The sequence below is a fragment of the Bolinopsis microptera genome, chromosome 4 (genome assembly GCF_026151205.1).
Source record: "Bolinopsis microptera isolate Bmic1 chromosome 4, MBARI_Bmic_1.0, whole genome shotgun sequence".
Lineage (NCBI taxonomy): Eukaryota > Metazoa > Ctenophora > Tentaculata > Lobata > Bolinopsidae > Bolinopsis > Bolinopsis microptera.
The window spans coordinates 6,951,302-6,968,850 of record NC_087075.1 but is presented as its reverse complement, the minus strand read 5'-3'; the positions used below and the strand labels follow the sequence as shown (position 1 = coordinate 6,968,850).

Here is a 17,549-nt window from a genome sequence, read left to right as displayed (position 1 = left end):
CCCCGGGTACCCCCTAGAACTATGTCCCATCAGAGAGAGCCCATCACCTGTCAGATCGAAAACAGTGTTTTAATTTTGATATATGCTGTACCAATTACAATAAATGGTAAGTCAAGGCTGACGTTGGTAGCAAAATATAAAGTGACACGTTACAACAAAATAACCACTACACACTACACACTATACGCTATAACTATTGTACACAGTACACAGTATAACTAAAATATAAAATATAAACAAGTTACAAGAGACAAAAGAGTTTACAGAAGAGTTTTACATCGGCTCAGCACCGCCAGGACATTGGCTAGAAATTAGAAATTAGAAAAATTAGAAATTAGACATTAAATATTCACATAGCCATGTGTATCCGCGTACTGCGTGACACGCTTGTTTCACAAGTAGAATATCCTCCTTTGCCGCCTTCGGCGGTCGCTTGATTCACGATGTCAATCCTTCGCATCTCGCCGATCTGTGGTTGCGAGAAGCATTATTTGATGCGCGCGTGACCCAGTAGTGCATCGCGCTACAAGGCGGTCGCGCGCTACTGCGAGCGAGAGGGCTCTGGTTAGAGCAACATTAAAAATATCATTACAAAATTACACGTGTCAGATCTCAATCAATTGTCTGAAAATTATTCAACCAAACAAAAAATATTTAAACTACTTTGTACTTTTGATTTCGTTGTAGAATGCAATCTTTTTGTTTTCCATTTTCAATTCGAGATTTATCCCACTTTTGTTTGTTGTTGGAACTTATCCCTCAGTAACTTGATTGACGATGTCAACCCTTCCAGATCGTTGCTCTGCGCCCAGCAGACCTTACCTGTTACCGGCTAGCGATATTACTACAGGGTGATCGCCTTTTCACAGCTTGTTGAACTCCGCGCGCGCTCGTTAGTTCATTGCATTTGCACGCTTCAATTATTCCAAGGATGCAATTTCACCACGTAGCACGTGATACGATTCAGCCAATCAGAGAACAAGAATCCGCAAAGTTAAAGCTGCGCCGTTTTATAAGGCCTAAAATATGACTTTTCGCGATAGTTCAAAATCTAAATTGTTTTAAATTTTCCTCCTGAGGAGGAAACGTTATTTTTACAAGACGAACATTTTGTTGAAAACCAGACATTTCTATCTCTTTTACTTCCAAAGTTAGTGGTTAGGCTCCTAACGGTAAGGTTTCCTGGGCCCAGTTGACGGCGTAACAGGATATTTTGGTTCAAGACTTTGAAGAATCTCAAAATTAGCCGTATTATTCCTCCAAACTTACGACTTAGATGGACTGAGAATAGCCCTTAAAATACAGCTTACACTTTTTACCTTATGATTGGGTCGTTATTCTAAACAAAATTTGTCAAGAAGTGTGGCTCACCGGTCACTTAATGTCACTTAATTATTAATGACACGAGATATCCTTGTGTTTGGCTTGTACTAACTCTAATTAATTGGGTATTTCGTCACAAGTCATGCGAATCGATACTTATACATAAAATATAAAACCAATACAACGCGCAGTTTAAAGACTTTCGGTTTCATTTTTAAAAGCATCCACTTTGACAAAGCATAACCCTCCATCAACCCCCCCCCCCCCCCCTTTGAAGCTTCTCGGCTATATCTCATGCGAAGCAAGAATGCTAGTTTGCGCGGCGCGTCAAAGCGGTGAAGTCCTCCAACTCAGTAACCAATGCTTACAAATTATGTTTTAAACTGAAATAAATATTAATTTAAGCTTTGAATGACGATGTCAAACCAGTGAGATCGGTGTTTTGCAAAGCAGAGTAACGATCTGCAATGAAAAATATAAACAAAAATGTAGTTTGCTTGATACATGTTTCGTATCCCGCCTTCGGCGGCGTTGTATCATGGCGGTGTATCATGTGCGGCGTTGTATCACGTGGTGACCCCCACTGTCGCTTCACTATAGTAGAGTTTCGACGATACAGGGGGAGCCGCGCACTCGTGCTCGGCGGGTCATACAACGTATGACAACGGCGGCGCGCGCTTCGAGCGCAAAAAGTGGCATGCAACGTATGTCAATAGTTTGCGTGTCAAAGTCCTCAAATTTTAACTAAAAATTGTAACATAGCCAATGCAACTTAAGAAATTTGTTTGATTTAAATTTAAATTATTTTTAATTTTTAAGTTTTAATTTTTGACATTCAAAAATTTTTGTTCCAATAATATATAATATGACATGAATTTTTCAATCAATAAACGTTCAAATTGTTTCACAAATACATCATTATATTTTAAAGAAAATTCGCCGAATGACCTTACACGCCTTGACAAGTGAACGAGTGTAATTAAAATGATTAGGGACACCGAAATACCAGTTGACCAGTAAAATGGTCATAGCAATTATACCAGGCCATGCTTTGATTAGCCTCCATAGCCTCCTTCTTTCTTCCACTCGCTGCTATATATCATGGAGATTCCTGTAGTTTGCTCTAGCCAGAGCCTTCTCGCTTGCAGTAGCGCGCGACCGCCGAAGGCGGCAAACAAGTGCGTCACGCAGTACGCGTATAAACATGAGTATGTGAATCCTGTAGTAGACACAAGAACAAAACAAATGAGCAGGGCACAGCCATTAGGAAAACAAACCATATCCATCCCATTATCTTTAGGAACAAGTACGCCAACAGATATTGAAGAATAGGACAGAAAGCATGGGTCCCACCTCTCTATGGGTGCTCTTTACTATTCCTGAAGTGAAAGTTATACAGGTGGGAAACGTGATCCACTGTCTAAGACAGTGCAGGATGAAGAACTGTTCTTTAGTTTGAGCAAATGTTGATGCACTTGAGGAGAGGAACAACAGAGTTAAAGCTATTACAATCATTTTCTTCCGTCCATAGATGTCAGGATGCTTTACAAACACCCCTTCTCCTGAAATATGGCTATTACAGATATAGTTGCTGGTATGGTAATCACATTCACTGCTTTATACTTTGATATGCTAGCTGAAAAAAAGTTCCCCAATCAACCAGTACCAATCAAGCACACAGCTGTGACTTTTCAAAAATAAATAAAAGAGACTTACCTAGATCACTAAAGAAGTAAGCACTGAAGTTGATCAGGGTCTCCCCACGATGCTTAACCCCCACCCACACCTTATTACAGGAACAATAGTGGAAATTAGAGCCGTCCACATAACATATATCAGTGCCAAAATGATCCAATACTGCATGACTGTGCTTTCCAACACTTGAAATAGGTTATAAGACATTTTTGCCTGCCTCCCTGCCTCCCTGCTTCCAAGTCTACCGTTGTTCACCAATCATAGTGTATATAATTTCTTTTAGAGACTTGGTGGGTATTTCATCTTCTGATGAGCTACCATATTCGATGTGATCTGATTCTATCAGTTTGTCTTTATCAGAGTCTGTACTTTTTGCCATGATCTGCAGTTGAGGTAAACGTCTAAATTTTCTTAAACATAATTGAAAACAATCAATCAGAGAGGGGGACGACCCTTAGGAGGGCTGAATTTTCTTTTTGAAAGAAGAAACGTTCGGTTTGTGTAATATCCCACCCAATTGAATGTCGATGCAAAAAAAAGTGTGAGGTCACCATAGCTACTAGACAAAATAACATATCGATTAAATTACTGATCATCAAACAATTTTGTGAAAAATGTCTATAGAACCAGTGATAGAAATACGGTAGCCATAACAAAACAAAAATTTCAGCCTCGTTTTCAGTTTCTAATTTATATGTATAATGTCATGTACACGCTTATAGCAAAGATATGCTGATAACTGATGTTGCAACTGGCAATTTATTATGGTTTTAAAATTTAAATGATTTCACTCAGAATAATTGGAATCAAAGTGACTATTTGATTTTGTGAGTGGCTTTTCATAACTATTCCATATCAACTATTTTAAATTACCTTCCATTCTTCGCTCTCTTGAGTGGGTCGATCATGATTTACCTTTTGCATTTCATTATAATACATATATAATGGTGGGTAAAAGTGATATTCCATAATTGATATCATGCATATATTTTATGCAATTTTAAATACCTATCCTTGTAGAATGCCACCCAAAAAGAAGGATGAAGACTCTAAGAAGAAAGACGAAGAGCCAGTAAGTTTTTATCGTTATTATTAACAATTCCATAACATTTTATGTAATCCACGTGAATGTTAAGTATATAATTAAAAAGTAGGCGCATAATCAACGTCGATCAGAAAGCACAGAGTATACAAGCAGAGCACAACATGTGAGCGACACAATTGTTACACTAATAGATCTGCTCTGTTGCCTACATTTCCTAAATCAAATGTTAAAACTCTTTGAGAAGGAAACCTCTTCAAGAATATCACCACAAGTGCTCCTAACGATTACCCTCGATTGCTCAACCGCTTCAACTTGCTAAATGTTGTCAAGCAATGATCACTAACCTCAGCTTATCAACTTGTATCACACGTTGCTGCATTAGTGCATTATTTGTTCGTCGTTAGATGATGATGGTCAAACATAAAAGATAGGTCCATACAGCTTTAATAAATCAGATCACTTTGCGTTTATTAGTTGAGATTGTGTGATGGATGTCGAGGAACAACTGGTTTGAAACTGTTTTATGAGCGTTGCTCCTTCATAAAACTGTTTTATGGGCTGTTTTATCAAATATATTTTAGTCTGAGTTAAAACTGAGTGAAGTTACTTTTCATCACATTGTATTGTTATTTGTTTTACTTACACATTATTATTTTACAGAAGCTGAGCGAGGTGAACTTCAAATCAAAGGACCCCCAGACCTTGTACCACTTACTATTCTCTAAAGAGGAGAATATTTTGTGGAGGTCATGTGACGCACTTTACAATTACTCACTTGTCGGTAAGTTATTTGTTAATTAAGTATTTAGCTACATGATTGACGATTGTATTAATTACTAATAAGATTTCGAGATACTGTAAGGAGTTGATGGTATTTAATTAACTGTTTTGTAGTGATTGAGATTTCGATCTTGGCTAATTTGGAAAACGTCGGGAAGAGTTATATAGGACCGCTTATAGTTCATATTGAGAATTACAGCTCACTTTTTCACTCATTTGGAAATTCATTGATCATTTATAGTTCATACATCATAAATACAGTTCATACATCCAAGTTTCAACCGGCAAATAGTCAGCATCAACTACTTTTATCCACCTAACTTGTGGTACTCAGACTTCAGCCAGCCAGGTGCCGGCTTTTAACCGGAAATTTTGGCCAATAATCATTACGCTCGCGCTCTGCAGTCTCAATTTTCCCAACTTTAATTGGTCACCCCGCTTCCAGGGAACAGCTGCTCCAAAGTTTCTTATCTATCTGTGACTCATTGTGAAAATGTGAAAGTCAAATTTGTCAATTAATTTGTGGACCTAGTCAACCCACTGAGTCAGATTGCTCCCCAGCACCGCTCGTTGTGTGTTTACCACTGTTTCTTCTCATGTTGGCCGAATTGGAGCTTAAAATGAAGAAAAAAAACTGCAAAAGGAATCCGAATAAACTGCACTTACATCTTCAAATCGAAAAACTCTTCAATGAAGAAGTGGACGATAACTACTGGTTCACTTCACCAGTTGGCAACAATAGAGAATTCGAAAGAACGATGATTATCCCAGAACATCCGTTCCCAAGCAGGAATATGATCAGCTAGGCAGATAATTCACTTATCGAACAAACAGATATAAATATTGCAACAGAGTCTGGAAATTAATGACGAATCATCAAATCATCATTCTACAAGCCAATATCATTCTACAACAGTCAACAGGATTCTCTATCAGAAAGTTCGTCTTCATCAAGTGATAAATTTAATGATCAGTTAAACATTTCTCAGCATATAATAGTAACTTATCAGAACCAACCGTACATTCTGTCACGCTAAACCTATCTTTTCAGTCATTTCCTTTAAATTCTCACTGTTATCTCCATCTTGATCGTTGGAAACACATCCATCAGAGTCAAACCTGTCGTCAATGTGGGAGGTCTAACCTCCACTACCATAAGTTCTGTGTACGCTGTGGGTCGAGCCTAGTACGCCCAATGATCTATATAGTTGCAATAACCTTAACTTTCGATTAAATAGTTTCTGCCACTTCTGCGACCAGAGACCTATTCCTCGCAATATACGCCCAGTGTTCGATAGAAATAACAACAGAGAACGAAGACCCTGAGGAACATGGGGAGATAACTCACAACAACCAACACAGGAATCCTCGGTCGCAGTGGATCGCCGGGATAAAAGGGAATCCTTGGCCACTAGACAAAATCGACAGGACTACTCAATGAATAATCAGACAAGATCAGCGGATAGACAGGTTCTACAGGTGAATGGTAATCCAGATCATCAAATGAGCCTGCCTATCTGCTAAAAGCGGATAGACAGACTCTACAGGAACCCACGTTGAATCATAATAAAAATCTCTACAAATAACTGGAATCTCCCAGATTCCTCATATAATTTGCAATGGGAAAGCAAATGGCCGGCGCCAGTGGATACTGTGTCATCTGAAACGGCGTCAGTAGAGGTCAGCAATCAAGAAGAAGAAGAAACTACAACAGAGACGAAGAAATGCGACCAGAATCCGTAGCTAATAATATCACTGCATGTCAAAACAGAAGAATGACAGGGTCGGACTAATCTAAGATCCACGTCGAGTGATTTTATGTCGACATGATCTATAATTATATTTAAATAAATCGTGTGATCATTCTAAGATGCCAACATTCATATGTGCTTACTTTGAACTCTTTTACAAGTGATGAATAACCTGACCAATCTTTTTAAATTTGGGGAACTTGTTCTTATTTATGCGTACCCGATTTTAATTGTTTGGAAAACTCAAAACACCATACTGCCAGAGTTATTAAGGGAGGAATACAGAAGAGGATACTGTCGAGTACTGTTTTCGTGACTTCATCACAAAACCACGTGACTTCATCACAAAACCACGTGACTTTATGTCAACCCATGTGATGTCTCGACAACACCACATCATGAAGCCAACTTTTGGTGATAAACAGTTTTTTGTAAAACTGCTCACTTTTACTGATCCCAAAATAGTTTTTAAAATTAGGTTTTTGGATTCCTTGGGAAGACTTTTTATTTCATGCATTCTACCAACGAGAGAATGAGTAAGCATTTAGGCAGTTCTCGGGATTTTAAACCTGGCCCTGTTATGAAAGTCCGTTTGCAAAGCAGTATAATTTATTCGATATTTTGTAGCCAACAAGTTTATTTATATCTCAAACATGATTAAGGACATGGGAGGAGAGATAATCTTGAAACAACTCCATCTTTTGGTACACTTTTGCCAACATTCTTGGATGTAAAGCGTATCTTATAAATATCTTTATGTTTATAATTAAAAGGTGTTCGTAAGTTCGGTATATTTCCTGCAGGGTATGGGAGATACTTTCTTCTTGACATGCCCTTATTTTATCAGTAATTAGCGAACTCGATAATTTGTTCAAACTTTCGGGCAAAATAACAGGTTTCGAATAATTGAGGCAAGGTATTCTCAATATTTGTGGCACTCCCCCATTTCTTTCCCCCATTTGTGGCACGCTTGCCCCCATCATTATGTGACCTAATTACTTGATCAATTCTTTATAATTGATTTCTATCATATAGTTGTTAATAGTTTAAGTAAGAATAAGTTAATAAAATTATAATGGGGGTCGCGCCACAAAAACCGATCTTACATCGTCCGAGAATATTTGGACAGCAATACTACTAGGCGCGAACGCCAAATGTATATTTTAATACTGATTCCGCGCAAAAAAGGCGCGCGCGACCAAAATATCTGCCATGTTGCCATGGCAACGTCCTCCTAAGATCGTCTAACTTATTGCAGGCGAGCATGGGTAGACAAGCCCCAAATTTATGCATCGTGTTGGCTGTTGCAGCCCCAATTGTATCCTGTATTGCTTTTTTGTCAAGTTTTCGAGCGATAACATTGGTCGCCTCACCACATTTACTATCTAAAAGCGCTGGCAGCATACTGTTGATCACTCAGTCACTGACCTTATTTCAGGTGAACCAAATAAAACTGAGTTATTGAGCATGGGGACAGTAAAAGCTGCGATACCTCACCTGTTATCAGCTGACGCTGCCACTCGTCGAAGTAGTGTTATGCTCGTCAACTCTCTCTCGCAGTTAGGTCTGATTTTGAAATACCTTATCCTGACCATTGTTATTTCAATACATGCTAAATTTTAAACACATTCATATGGTGGATAAGTTAAATCGTGCACTCAAGTTACCTGTTCGAAAAATTGCGTATCGCACTAACAGCTGTTATCACAGAGGAAAGTAGAGCAGAGATAAGAGAAGAAGAAGTAGTAGCAGCGTTGATAAACCTCCTTAAGCCAGAGGAAGGGGTTATGACTCACGAACATGCTACAAAGTGTCTTCTCACTATTGCTGGTTTGTTTTTCAGTGATAGAAAATATCTGGGTTAAAACCAGGAAATTCGAAATGGATATATGTTTTTAAGGAACAACTGAGTTTTTTATCATTAATTATCGTCCCAATCTAACCTAACTGTATACTTGGTGATTGATGAATGATGATGTTTACGCTGTCTCAATTACCCTAACTACCTCAGACCAATACACGACGAAGTCAGTTATCCTAGAGAATGGAGGAGTGGAGCTGTTAGTCCAGCTGATAACGGACCCAGACCCTCTTGTTCAGCAGAACACCCTTGAAACTATTGAGCTGTTAGCTGTAGATAGTCAGTGTAGGATTGCTCTTAATGAAGCTAATGTGAGGATATTAACAAATAATGACAAATTTTGAAATTTTGTCAGTTCTTAAGTTTCACTCTTACATTCTATTCCCAGCTGAATGAATTCTCACAGGGTAAAATTTGAATAGGAATTTTTTTAACTTGCCAAATCAGCACATCAACTCCACTACCCACCAGGTAGTGACGTCTCTCCTGGAAGCCCTGAATTGTGAGTACCCCGCTATACAGCTGCTAGTTCTGAAAGTTACCTACTCAGTTTGTCAAGAAGAGTGTGTCAGGACCTCTGTAAAAGATGTTAATGGTTTGGAGGCGTTGTTGAAGATGTTAACGAACGAGGAGGTCACCGACCTGCACGAGGGTGAGATTTTGTTTTGTTGCTTGATGCTTTTCGTAACTTTTTTTAGTGGTGGCACCATGTTAATAATAATATGCCTGGAATTTCGGGAAATCCTTTTTTGCCAGAATTAGCATATTTCATAATTTCAATGGTTTCTAAAATTGATCGTGAGTTATGTGGGTTCTGGTATCTAATCAGGTACAAAAATATTAGAAAAATTTTCAAAATTATCAAAACTACTTCCCTGTTCTAGGAATAGTTCAAGTAGTAGGAGTATGTATGTTAGACACGGAACAGTTGGATGCTATGAAGGATAGTGGATGTCTGTTAACACTCGCTAACTACGCCACTTCCACCGAGCCTCAGGGACAGGTTAGTGACCACGAGCAGTTTGATATTAAATTTAAGAGGTTGGCGAAAAATAAATTTGTGACAGCTGTATTGAATAAGTGCTATCTGAAGAAATTGTAGATAATCAGCATATGGTTTCAATTCAGTTAAACGCTCTGCGTGCAATCAGCACATGCAGTGGAAAACCGGAGAACTGCCAGATTCTGCACGATAACGAGATTGAGACCACAATAATGACAGTGCTCGGGGGTGAGCACGCTGGGGTCCTAGCTCAAGCGTGTCTAACTGTCTCCACTATGGTGGCCAACCCTCTGGTCAAGGAGACTTTCACCAAAATTGGTGTCATCCAGGTAGGAACCTAATCATCTCGTCCATTTGCAGTATATTTGACTATTTTAAACCGTTGAACTATGAGATGTTGAAATTATATCGTTTTCTACACACCATTTGGTCACGAGTTAACCTCATCCCTCTACAGGCTCTAATGAAGCTGATAGGACACGAGGATCAGACTGTTCAGGAGATGAGCACTCTCTCATTAGCTAATTTATCACTTAGTATGTTTACTTTAAATATATTATCAACATTTTCCTAATCCACACTCAGCTGTGTATGCCGAATAATTGATCAATTTGGCTTATTTCGTGATGAATATAAGTCTAGAATAAACGTGCAGGGTACCAGGAAGAAAACTTATGTTCTATTTTCTAGATATATAATGGTATTTGTGTTCTTCATCACGCATCAAGCCAGGCTCTGGACTCATGGACTGGCCAGTACCAGATTAAATATATCCTATCACGGCATAATACACTGTTGTAATTAGTTTAAAACCTGTTACAGATAGCAAGGTGGTGTGTCTAGATATAATACAAGATGAGCACGTGACCCAGCTAGTAGAGGTTCTTGAAGAGAGCACTTCTCCGCGCATTCTCAGCTACCTGGCTACCGTCGTGTTCAACATCGTCAAGTTCGGTTAGTAGTACATGTGAAACAGTGAAATTATCTTGTATCTTGTATCTTTCAAGGCTTGAGTATGTTACGCTGCTAAACCTGGACTAACATTTAACACAGCTTTCATAGTTTTTCAAAATTAATAATTTAAAGCCCTAACGTATTATGTTATATTAAAGTTGACACAACTAAAAACTAATAATGTAATTGACAACATTACAGAGACACTGAGAGAGCAGCTGGTGTCTCTAAACGTCATGCAGAGTCTCTCCGCCTGTCTCACCAACCCAGACACGGACGTGTGTATTGCTGCCTGTAAAGCACTCGCTGCACTCGTAGCTGACTCAAGTGCTAGAGAAGAGTTGCTCAAAACTAACGCACTCGGATCTCTTGTTTCCATCCTCAAGGAGTCCAGCAATAAAGAGGTGAGGAGATGTTCATTAAACAGTTTGTTCTCCCAGGAGAAAATTGTCGGTTTTTCTATGATTTACATACAGCGGAATGGTAAGGACCAGTTAACTGAAAAATTTGTAGTCTCCAATTTGGCTAAGATTTAAATCAGCTGTGACAAACCGGTAAAGAATCGTATCGCCGAAAGAACCAACTCTCTAGCGTACGTGTATTTGTAACGCGTGTTATTGCAATAATAAGCTGTGGCCTCGTGACGTCATAAAGTCCCTCAGTGCGCGCTTGCATAGCGTAAATTACCTTGCAAATGTTTATCATCGTCAATAAAACACGTGTAACTCACTCAAATTTTAGAATTATGACTATTACCCTAGTTCTCCACAATCCTTATAGTTTCGGCTATCATCCTAACTAAAGGAATAGCTGATTGGATGTACAGTGCTCACGTCATGATTTTAAACAGTGATATAGGTTCTTGAACAGTGGCGGGTGAATGTACGGTTAGAAAGTTTCTGCTATTAGTATTACAACTTATGTCATATGTGATAATTTTTGATTGTTTTCATTGCTTAATTACACAAGCAGGGAGACTGTACCGATTATTTTTCCCCAGTCCATGAAACTCTAACGAATTTAGAAAGGATCTAGATAAGTAGTTTGTTCAATTCCGAGAGCAATTATATTTATAGCATATATAGCGAAATTTCTAACTTTAATCTGCATGTGGCAGCCAGTACAGGAGACAAGAAGTCTGGCTACTTTACGGCCGTTCCTCTGGGACCATTAGTAGAAGTAGCTTCTATCAGAACAGTGCCGTGGGAACAGAATTCCCGCAAAAATGCCCGGTCTACCAAATAGTAATACTGAGGAGTGTACGGTGTGCGGTGTGCGGGGTGCGGTGTCTTTTGAATTAGACTTACGGCTTACCTAGTTGTTATCCTAATTGCATTATCATCGGCACATAACATAAATAAACTACTGGTAAGTTTAAATACCAAGTGCAAACGTGTTCAGTCAATCGACCCACTGAACAACTATAGAATTTCCAAGACCCTATTATTCTCTGGCCATATATTACGGCACGATCGATTGTTAGATGGCTAAACGACCAACGTTAATCTATAATACAATTCTAAAACTATGAGCTAGCACTTTAATCTAAAAATACACTTTTTATATTACTCCTGATTTTTACATTTCACGTAAAATATTGTCGCCACAGGTTGATCATGGACACTAACAGCTTAATTTGAGATAAATGAATTCTTTAGTTTCTCTAAAGTTGTGTAGTCCAGCACATTAAGAAGACTATTATTAGAAGCCTTAAGAAACAAAAGAGAAACAGTGAGATCGCGTACTCTAATATGCAAAATAATATGCAAAATAATACGTGAATAATATGTAAAATATAGTGTGTAAAACCTGTTGAATAGCGGTTATATAATAGACATTACATTATATACACCCCTATATTTACTATAATATAACATGTACCTAATACCTATCTATAATTATAGGTCAGTACTGCAGTGATATCACATACACTACAGGAGACAAAACTATACCAACACAAGACACCCAACATCAAACATAACTTACATCAGCACAACAAAACTATTAACTGATAATAATAATAGATATAGTACTACACAATAATAGATATAGTCCAGTCATTTATTGACATTTATGGAAATGAACCTGCAAATGTTCAAATGCTCACGAAACTTTGCACAGACCTTCCCGAAGGTATGAATAAACGATTTTCGTTTGGAGACATTTTTTTACCGTGGAGAAAACCCAGGAGGGCCACGCCCATATTGACCCAATAACGTAACCGACCCCTTGCTTCTGAAGGTCGTAGAGACTTCAAAATAGGCTTAAACGAAGCCGCATATGCATGTTTATATAGGAGTTATTGAGCAACACATGGCCTAAAATCCTCACTTTTCGAGAAATTCGCCAAAAACCATTTTGGGCGTGGTGCTGAGCCCATTTTCGATAGGATCGTGATAGAGTCTTTAGACAGGGTGCAAAAGAACCGCAATTAGCATATTAATATATGACTTACGAACAAACATATGCCTTTAAGTGCTTACTTTTTCAGTTATTGGCGAAAAACTGATTTTCGGTTCCAGAAATTATGCAAAACTATGGGTATCTGGTAAATTGGGCTATGAAGGCCCTAAAGGTTTTTGAATGTGTACAAATTGTGCAGAATGGCCATGTTTATATACAACTTATGAAGCAACATGTACCCTAAATTACTTACTTTTCGAGTTATTCGGGGAAAAACATTGTATTATGTACATTTTCTACCTGTAAAATACAGTCTCACGAGGTCATCTGCGCGCGCAAGGGACTTTATGACGTCATCGCCAAAATAATACAAACGATATTTACACGCGTTAGAGAGCAGTTAGAGATTTAGGAATTTCGACTCGTTGCTTAGTTTGCTATTTGTCACAATCTGTCAAAATATGAGGATAACTTTTTTTTCAGTTAACTGGTCCTCACTCCTCTAAGATATTTGTATATTATCAGTTATTTGTGGCGCTACAATTTCTCATATCAATGTTCCACTGCAGGTGCTAAGAAAAGCAGCCTGGACTATAGGTATCTCTGTAGCAAATGAGGAAATGGCGAAAGAGCTAAACAAGAACGGGGCTCTACAAGTTCTGATGGACATGTGCACTAATGATATACAGGTGATTCCACGTGTATTTTGCTGTGAATTCCAATTTATCACCCGAAGATGTTTGGTTTGTCAGAATATCCTGGTATATAAAACAGGATAAGAATTTAATAGATAGGGAACTTTAAACTTTCTGATACCCAGGGAGTAAGTAACCTGGCAGTAGTTGCGTTAGAAAAGCTGCTCCACTACGATCTAGCTGCTAAGTACTGGCACATGGGGACCCTGTCCCAGACTGATGTTGTTAAGGATGGTTTCTACGATACTGGTGCTCACAAGCCGGGAGATGATTTCAAACCTATCAAGCTACTTCTCGATCGCAAGGTTAGGAACACTGTCTGTCTGTCCGTCCGTCGGTCACTCCTTGTGTCGCCTTCAGCTTTTTGAAATAAAAGCTATATTTAATGTGTAACTTACTCTCAATTCAAAAATACGGACTGAACAGATAGTAATTTTCTTCCGACCGTCGTACATTTGAACTTATATTAGACCTGAGTCTCTCTGTCTGGTACTATCTGTTATCTTGTTCATGTGTGCAGGTAGATAACAAGAGAGCAGTACTGTACGTTAGTTCGATAGGAGCCGACCCAGAGCCAGCTGATATGAAGTCTGAAGCCAGTACTACTGGGTCTACCACCAATGTTAAGACAGGCCGGGGCACAGCTAAAGGTAAGTTGCTGTACTTACATTAATAAGCGATGATGCGTAGTATAGTAGGAAAGAGGTTTTGCTCCTAATCTTTAAATCGTTCATACTTCTTAATTTTTAAACAAAACTTATCTTAGAATTTATTGCAGTGAGATATTGCATTTTCAACCATCCTACATTACAGGTAAAAAGCCGCACAAAGCCGAAGAAAAGAAAGAAGAAGTCCCGGAACCAGAGCCACCAAAAGAGCAGAAAGATACTGGAAAACCTCGCGTGGACTCTTCACTCCGAGAGTACATAGAAGAAGCAACCTCCGCAGTCGGTCCGCTCCCCACTCAAGCTGAGCAGATAGCAGCACTATCAGTGTACGTTAGTAATCAGATGGGAGGCCCTGTTACCAGCATTGCCGCCCTATCATACGACCTTCACATCGCCCAAATCAAAGCAGATCTCAAGACTAATGTTATACCCATCGGGTTTATCAAACGGGGTATTTTCTACCACCGGGCTTTATTGTTTAAAGTTCTAGCCGACAGAGTTGGAGTACCCGCCTCGTTAGTGAGAGGAGAATATAACAGAGCCTGGAATGAGGTAACCCTGGTGGAGGGAGGGAAGAGTAAGCATTATTTGGTGGATCTGATGTGGGAACCTGGTCAACTTTTGGAAGTGGGAAGTCATGGGGCTGGGGTTTACAAGAAACTTTAGAGAGAGAGAGAGAGAGAGATCGAGAGAGAGAACACGTGACTTTCCATCAGTGAGATATACAGTGTCGCTGCGTAGAAGATTGTACAGTGATGAGTGTAACAGAATATGTCAGATAAGAGATGGATTGATTTTAAAGTTTAGTCAGATGTATAACTAGCTCCCGCTCGGCACTCACATATCACGAGCTATTTGAAGGGTAGGCTGAAAAGGATTTAAAATCATTTCATCAATAAACAGAGATGATTGTTTGATTTTATTGCATTTAGAATTTGCGCTTCTTACTCTCTTGAAAACGATTTGATTTTATTTGGTGTCAATCGGACAGAAAACTTCCAATCACCCCCACATAAAGTGTCTAGAGTTATAACCGATGCGTTATGAGAGGTGATTATACAGGATGCGTGATTTATTTTTGTTAATAAGTAATCTGTAAATAGTGTTGATATTGAGGAGGAAAACTCCCTACTTTGCTACTGAATATCATGTATTTTATTCGTCATTTTATCTTGAACAAATGAAATTTGTACGATCAAATATGTTAAAAAATACTTCAATCTTTTCCAAACGAAATACTGCAATTTAATAATAATGATAATATAAATCTTACTAGAGTACATACACCACCTATACATACTATACATATATACAGCACCTATACATACTATACATACAGCACCTATACATACAGCACCTGTCGCATGTACATCATCTTGATTCATGGTGAATCGTTTATCATAACCTTCTTTAGTTACTCTTACTTTAACTCGATATTCTATAGCTATTTGCTCTAGCCTATTATATTCGCTATAAACCTAACTCCCGATCCTTGCTCTGAACTCCAATTTGATAAGAAAATATTTAGACACCTTCACAGTCCCGGTTTTGAATGAGCAATATTTTTTCTCGAAGGGGCATGTCCGTGAATTCTCTGTTATCTAAATCTTCCTGGTCTTTTATATCATCGTACACCTGTAAGGTTCATTTCTTAAAAAATTGGTAAAATGAACATATTTTATATGAGTTGAGTTATATTATGTTTAAAATAACACTGAGTTTTCATTCATTTCGAATGAACTATTATTACAATGATAAAAGTTTGAACATGTCAGACTTACTAAATAAGTCTGATTGACTGTACTAAGGTATTTGAGAACTTTCAACTCACGTCATTGAATTTGGAGACTATGACAGTCATTGGGAGAGTGAGGAAAATTGTGCTACCGAACACCACGAACACACCTGCCACCTAAATTATTGATTCGTATCTTTTATTAAAGTAGATAACAACAATCAGACAATTTCCCTGTCTAAGTAAATAAATTTTTATTAACATTTTAAATAAAATCAAAAATGTTACAGTGAGCTGCATATTCAACTGCAATAACAAAATTGTTCGCTGTTTCGCTGCAGAACACTTACCTTGCCGCTAACCTCCCGAGGGTAAATATCACCATAACCCACAGTCCCCATGGTTACCACACTCCACCATAAACTGTGGAACATCGTTTGAAACATGTCGCTGTCATTGTTCAAGTTTTCTAAAAAGAACATCAGTGCAGCTGATATGTATACCTGTGGTAAATGTCATTTAGCTCTGCGAAATTAGAGACATCTGGATAAGAGGACCGCTTGAGTATTAAATATTTATATATTAATCGAAAATGAAGGTAAATAGAAAGTGAAAGAGAAAGTGTTGTACTCACAAATATACACCACAAAACAGCCAGCATAGCCAGTTCCCTCCGACTACTATAGATGATGTTGGTGACCATGGTTAGAGCCGGTATCCTCCTCACCAGTTTGAACAATCTCACCACACGCCCCATTCTTAGTATGAAGAGAGAAGGAAGATGTACATCCCCGTTAAACATGTACGTTATCAGCTGGGAGGGATTTAGACTCGGTTTAGTGTGTTGGGTTATATTTAATAAAACAAGCAATTTTAAAGCGGCTTATCCCAGCTTTTCGAGTCCTTCATATTAATATAATGAAGCGTGGAATCTGTGTGAAAGTAGGTGATTAGTTTACCTGTATGTAAAAAGGGCCAACAGATATCATATCACACCAGTTTAGTAGTTCTTTAAAGAAGTTTATCCTGTCAGGCCACGTTAAGAATTTTATAATCATGTCTAACGAGAAAAATGAAACGCACACCGCATCGATGTAGAACAAAACCTGGAATGTAAATACTGTGAACTAACTTTTCAATAGCAGCCACAAGCCATGAATTCAAAAACTGTTCAGTTCTTTTACTTCAAGATCTATCTACATTCGTTTTCTTTAAGAGGCTATCATTATGTATTATACATTATACATTATACATTATACATTATACATTATGCATTATACATTATACTGTATACATTATACATTATATCATTATATCATTATATCATTATGTATTATACATTATACATTATACATTATGTATTATACATTATAAATTATACATTATGTATTATGCAACTAAAAACTTACATTTGCTACATTGCTCCCATTCGGGCTCAATGACTTTATCATATTCTCAAAGTCTGGCTCTGTCTCGATAGTAAATGCGATGATGGAGGTTAGAATCAAGGTGACGTCCAATATTGCCCATACCTGCCAATAATGGAAATTTCGGTCAGTTTCCCCAATCTTTAGAGGCATTCGATCCATTAAATTCAATGTCAATAATTAGTGCCGCAAAGAAAGTAAGTCCGCCA

At 38.2% G+C, this 17,549-nt stretch overlaps 1 protein-coding gene across 2 annotated transcripts in view; it reads left to right on the top strand.

Annotated features, from left to right (window-relative positions):
* The window catches only part of LOC134813704 (armadillo repeat-containing protein 3-like), a 44,623-nt gene extending 29,301 nt beyond the window's left edge, over nucleotides 1-15,322 (top strand). For both annotated transcript variants that reach the window (XM_063821556.1, XM_063821557.1), the window contains exons 2-16: nucleotides 4,039-4,090; nucleotides 4,724-4,844; nucleotides 8,033-8,158; nucleotides 8,305-8,424; nucleotides 8,606-8,766; nucleotides 8,927-9,107; nucleotides 9,340-9,458; nucleotides 9,584-9,787; nucleotides 9,916-9,994; nucleotides 10,281-10,412; nucleotides 10,614-10,816; nucleotides 13,385-13,504; nucleotides 13,636-13,815; nucleotides 14,031-14,160; nucleotides 14,324-15,322. In XM_063821556.1, coding sequence (XP_063677626.1) covers nucleotides 4,040-4,090; nucleotides 4,724-4,844; nucleotides 8,033-8,158; nucleotides 8,305-8,424; nucleotides 8,606-8,766; nucleotides 8,927-9,107; nucleotides 9,340-9,458; nucleotides 9,584-9,787; nucleotides 9,916-9,994; nucleotides 10,281-10,412; nucleotides 10,614-10,816; nucleotides 13,385-13,504; nucleotides 13,636-13,815; nucleotides 14,031-14,160; nucleotides 14,324-14,844 — 2,448 coding nt within the window. In that variant the 5' untranslated portion in view covers nucleotide 4,039 and the 3' untranslated portion in view covers nucleotides 14,845-15,322. The remainder of the gene's footprint in view (nucleotides 1-4,038; nucleotides 4,091-4,723; nucleotides 4,845-8,032; nucleotides 8,159-8,304; nucleotides 8,425-8,605; nucleotides 8,767-8,926; nucleotides 9,108-9,339; nucleotides 9,459-9,583; nucleotides 9,788-9,915; nucleotides 9,995-10,280; nucleotides 10,413-10,613; nucleotides 10,817-13,384; nucleotides 13,505-13,635; nucleotides 13,816-14,030; nucleotides 14,161-14,323) is intronic.
* The last annotated feature ends 2,227 nt before the right edge of the window (nucleotides 15,323-17,549 follow it).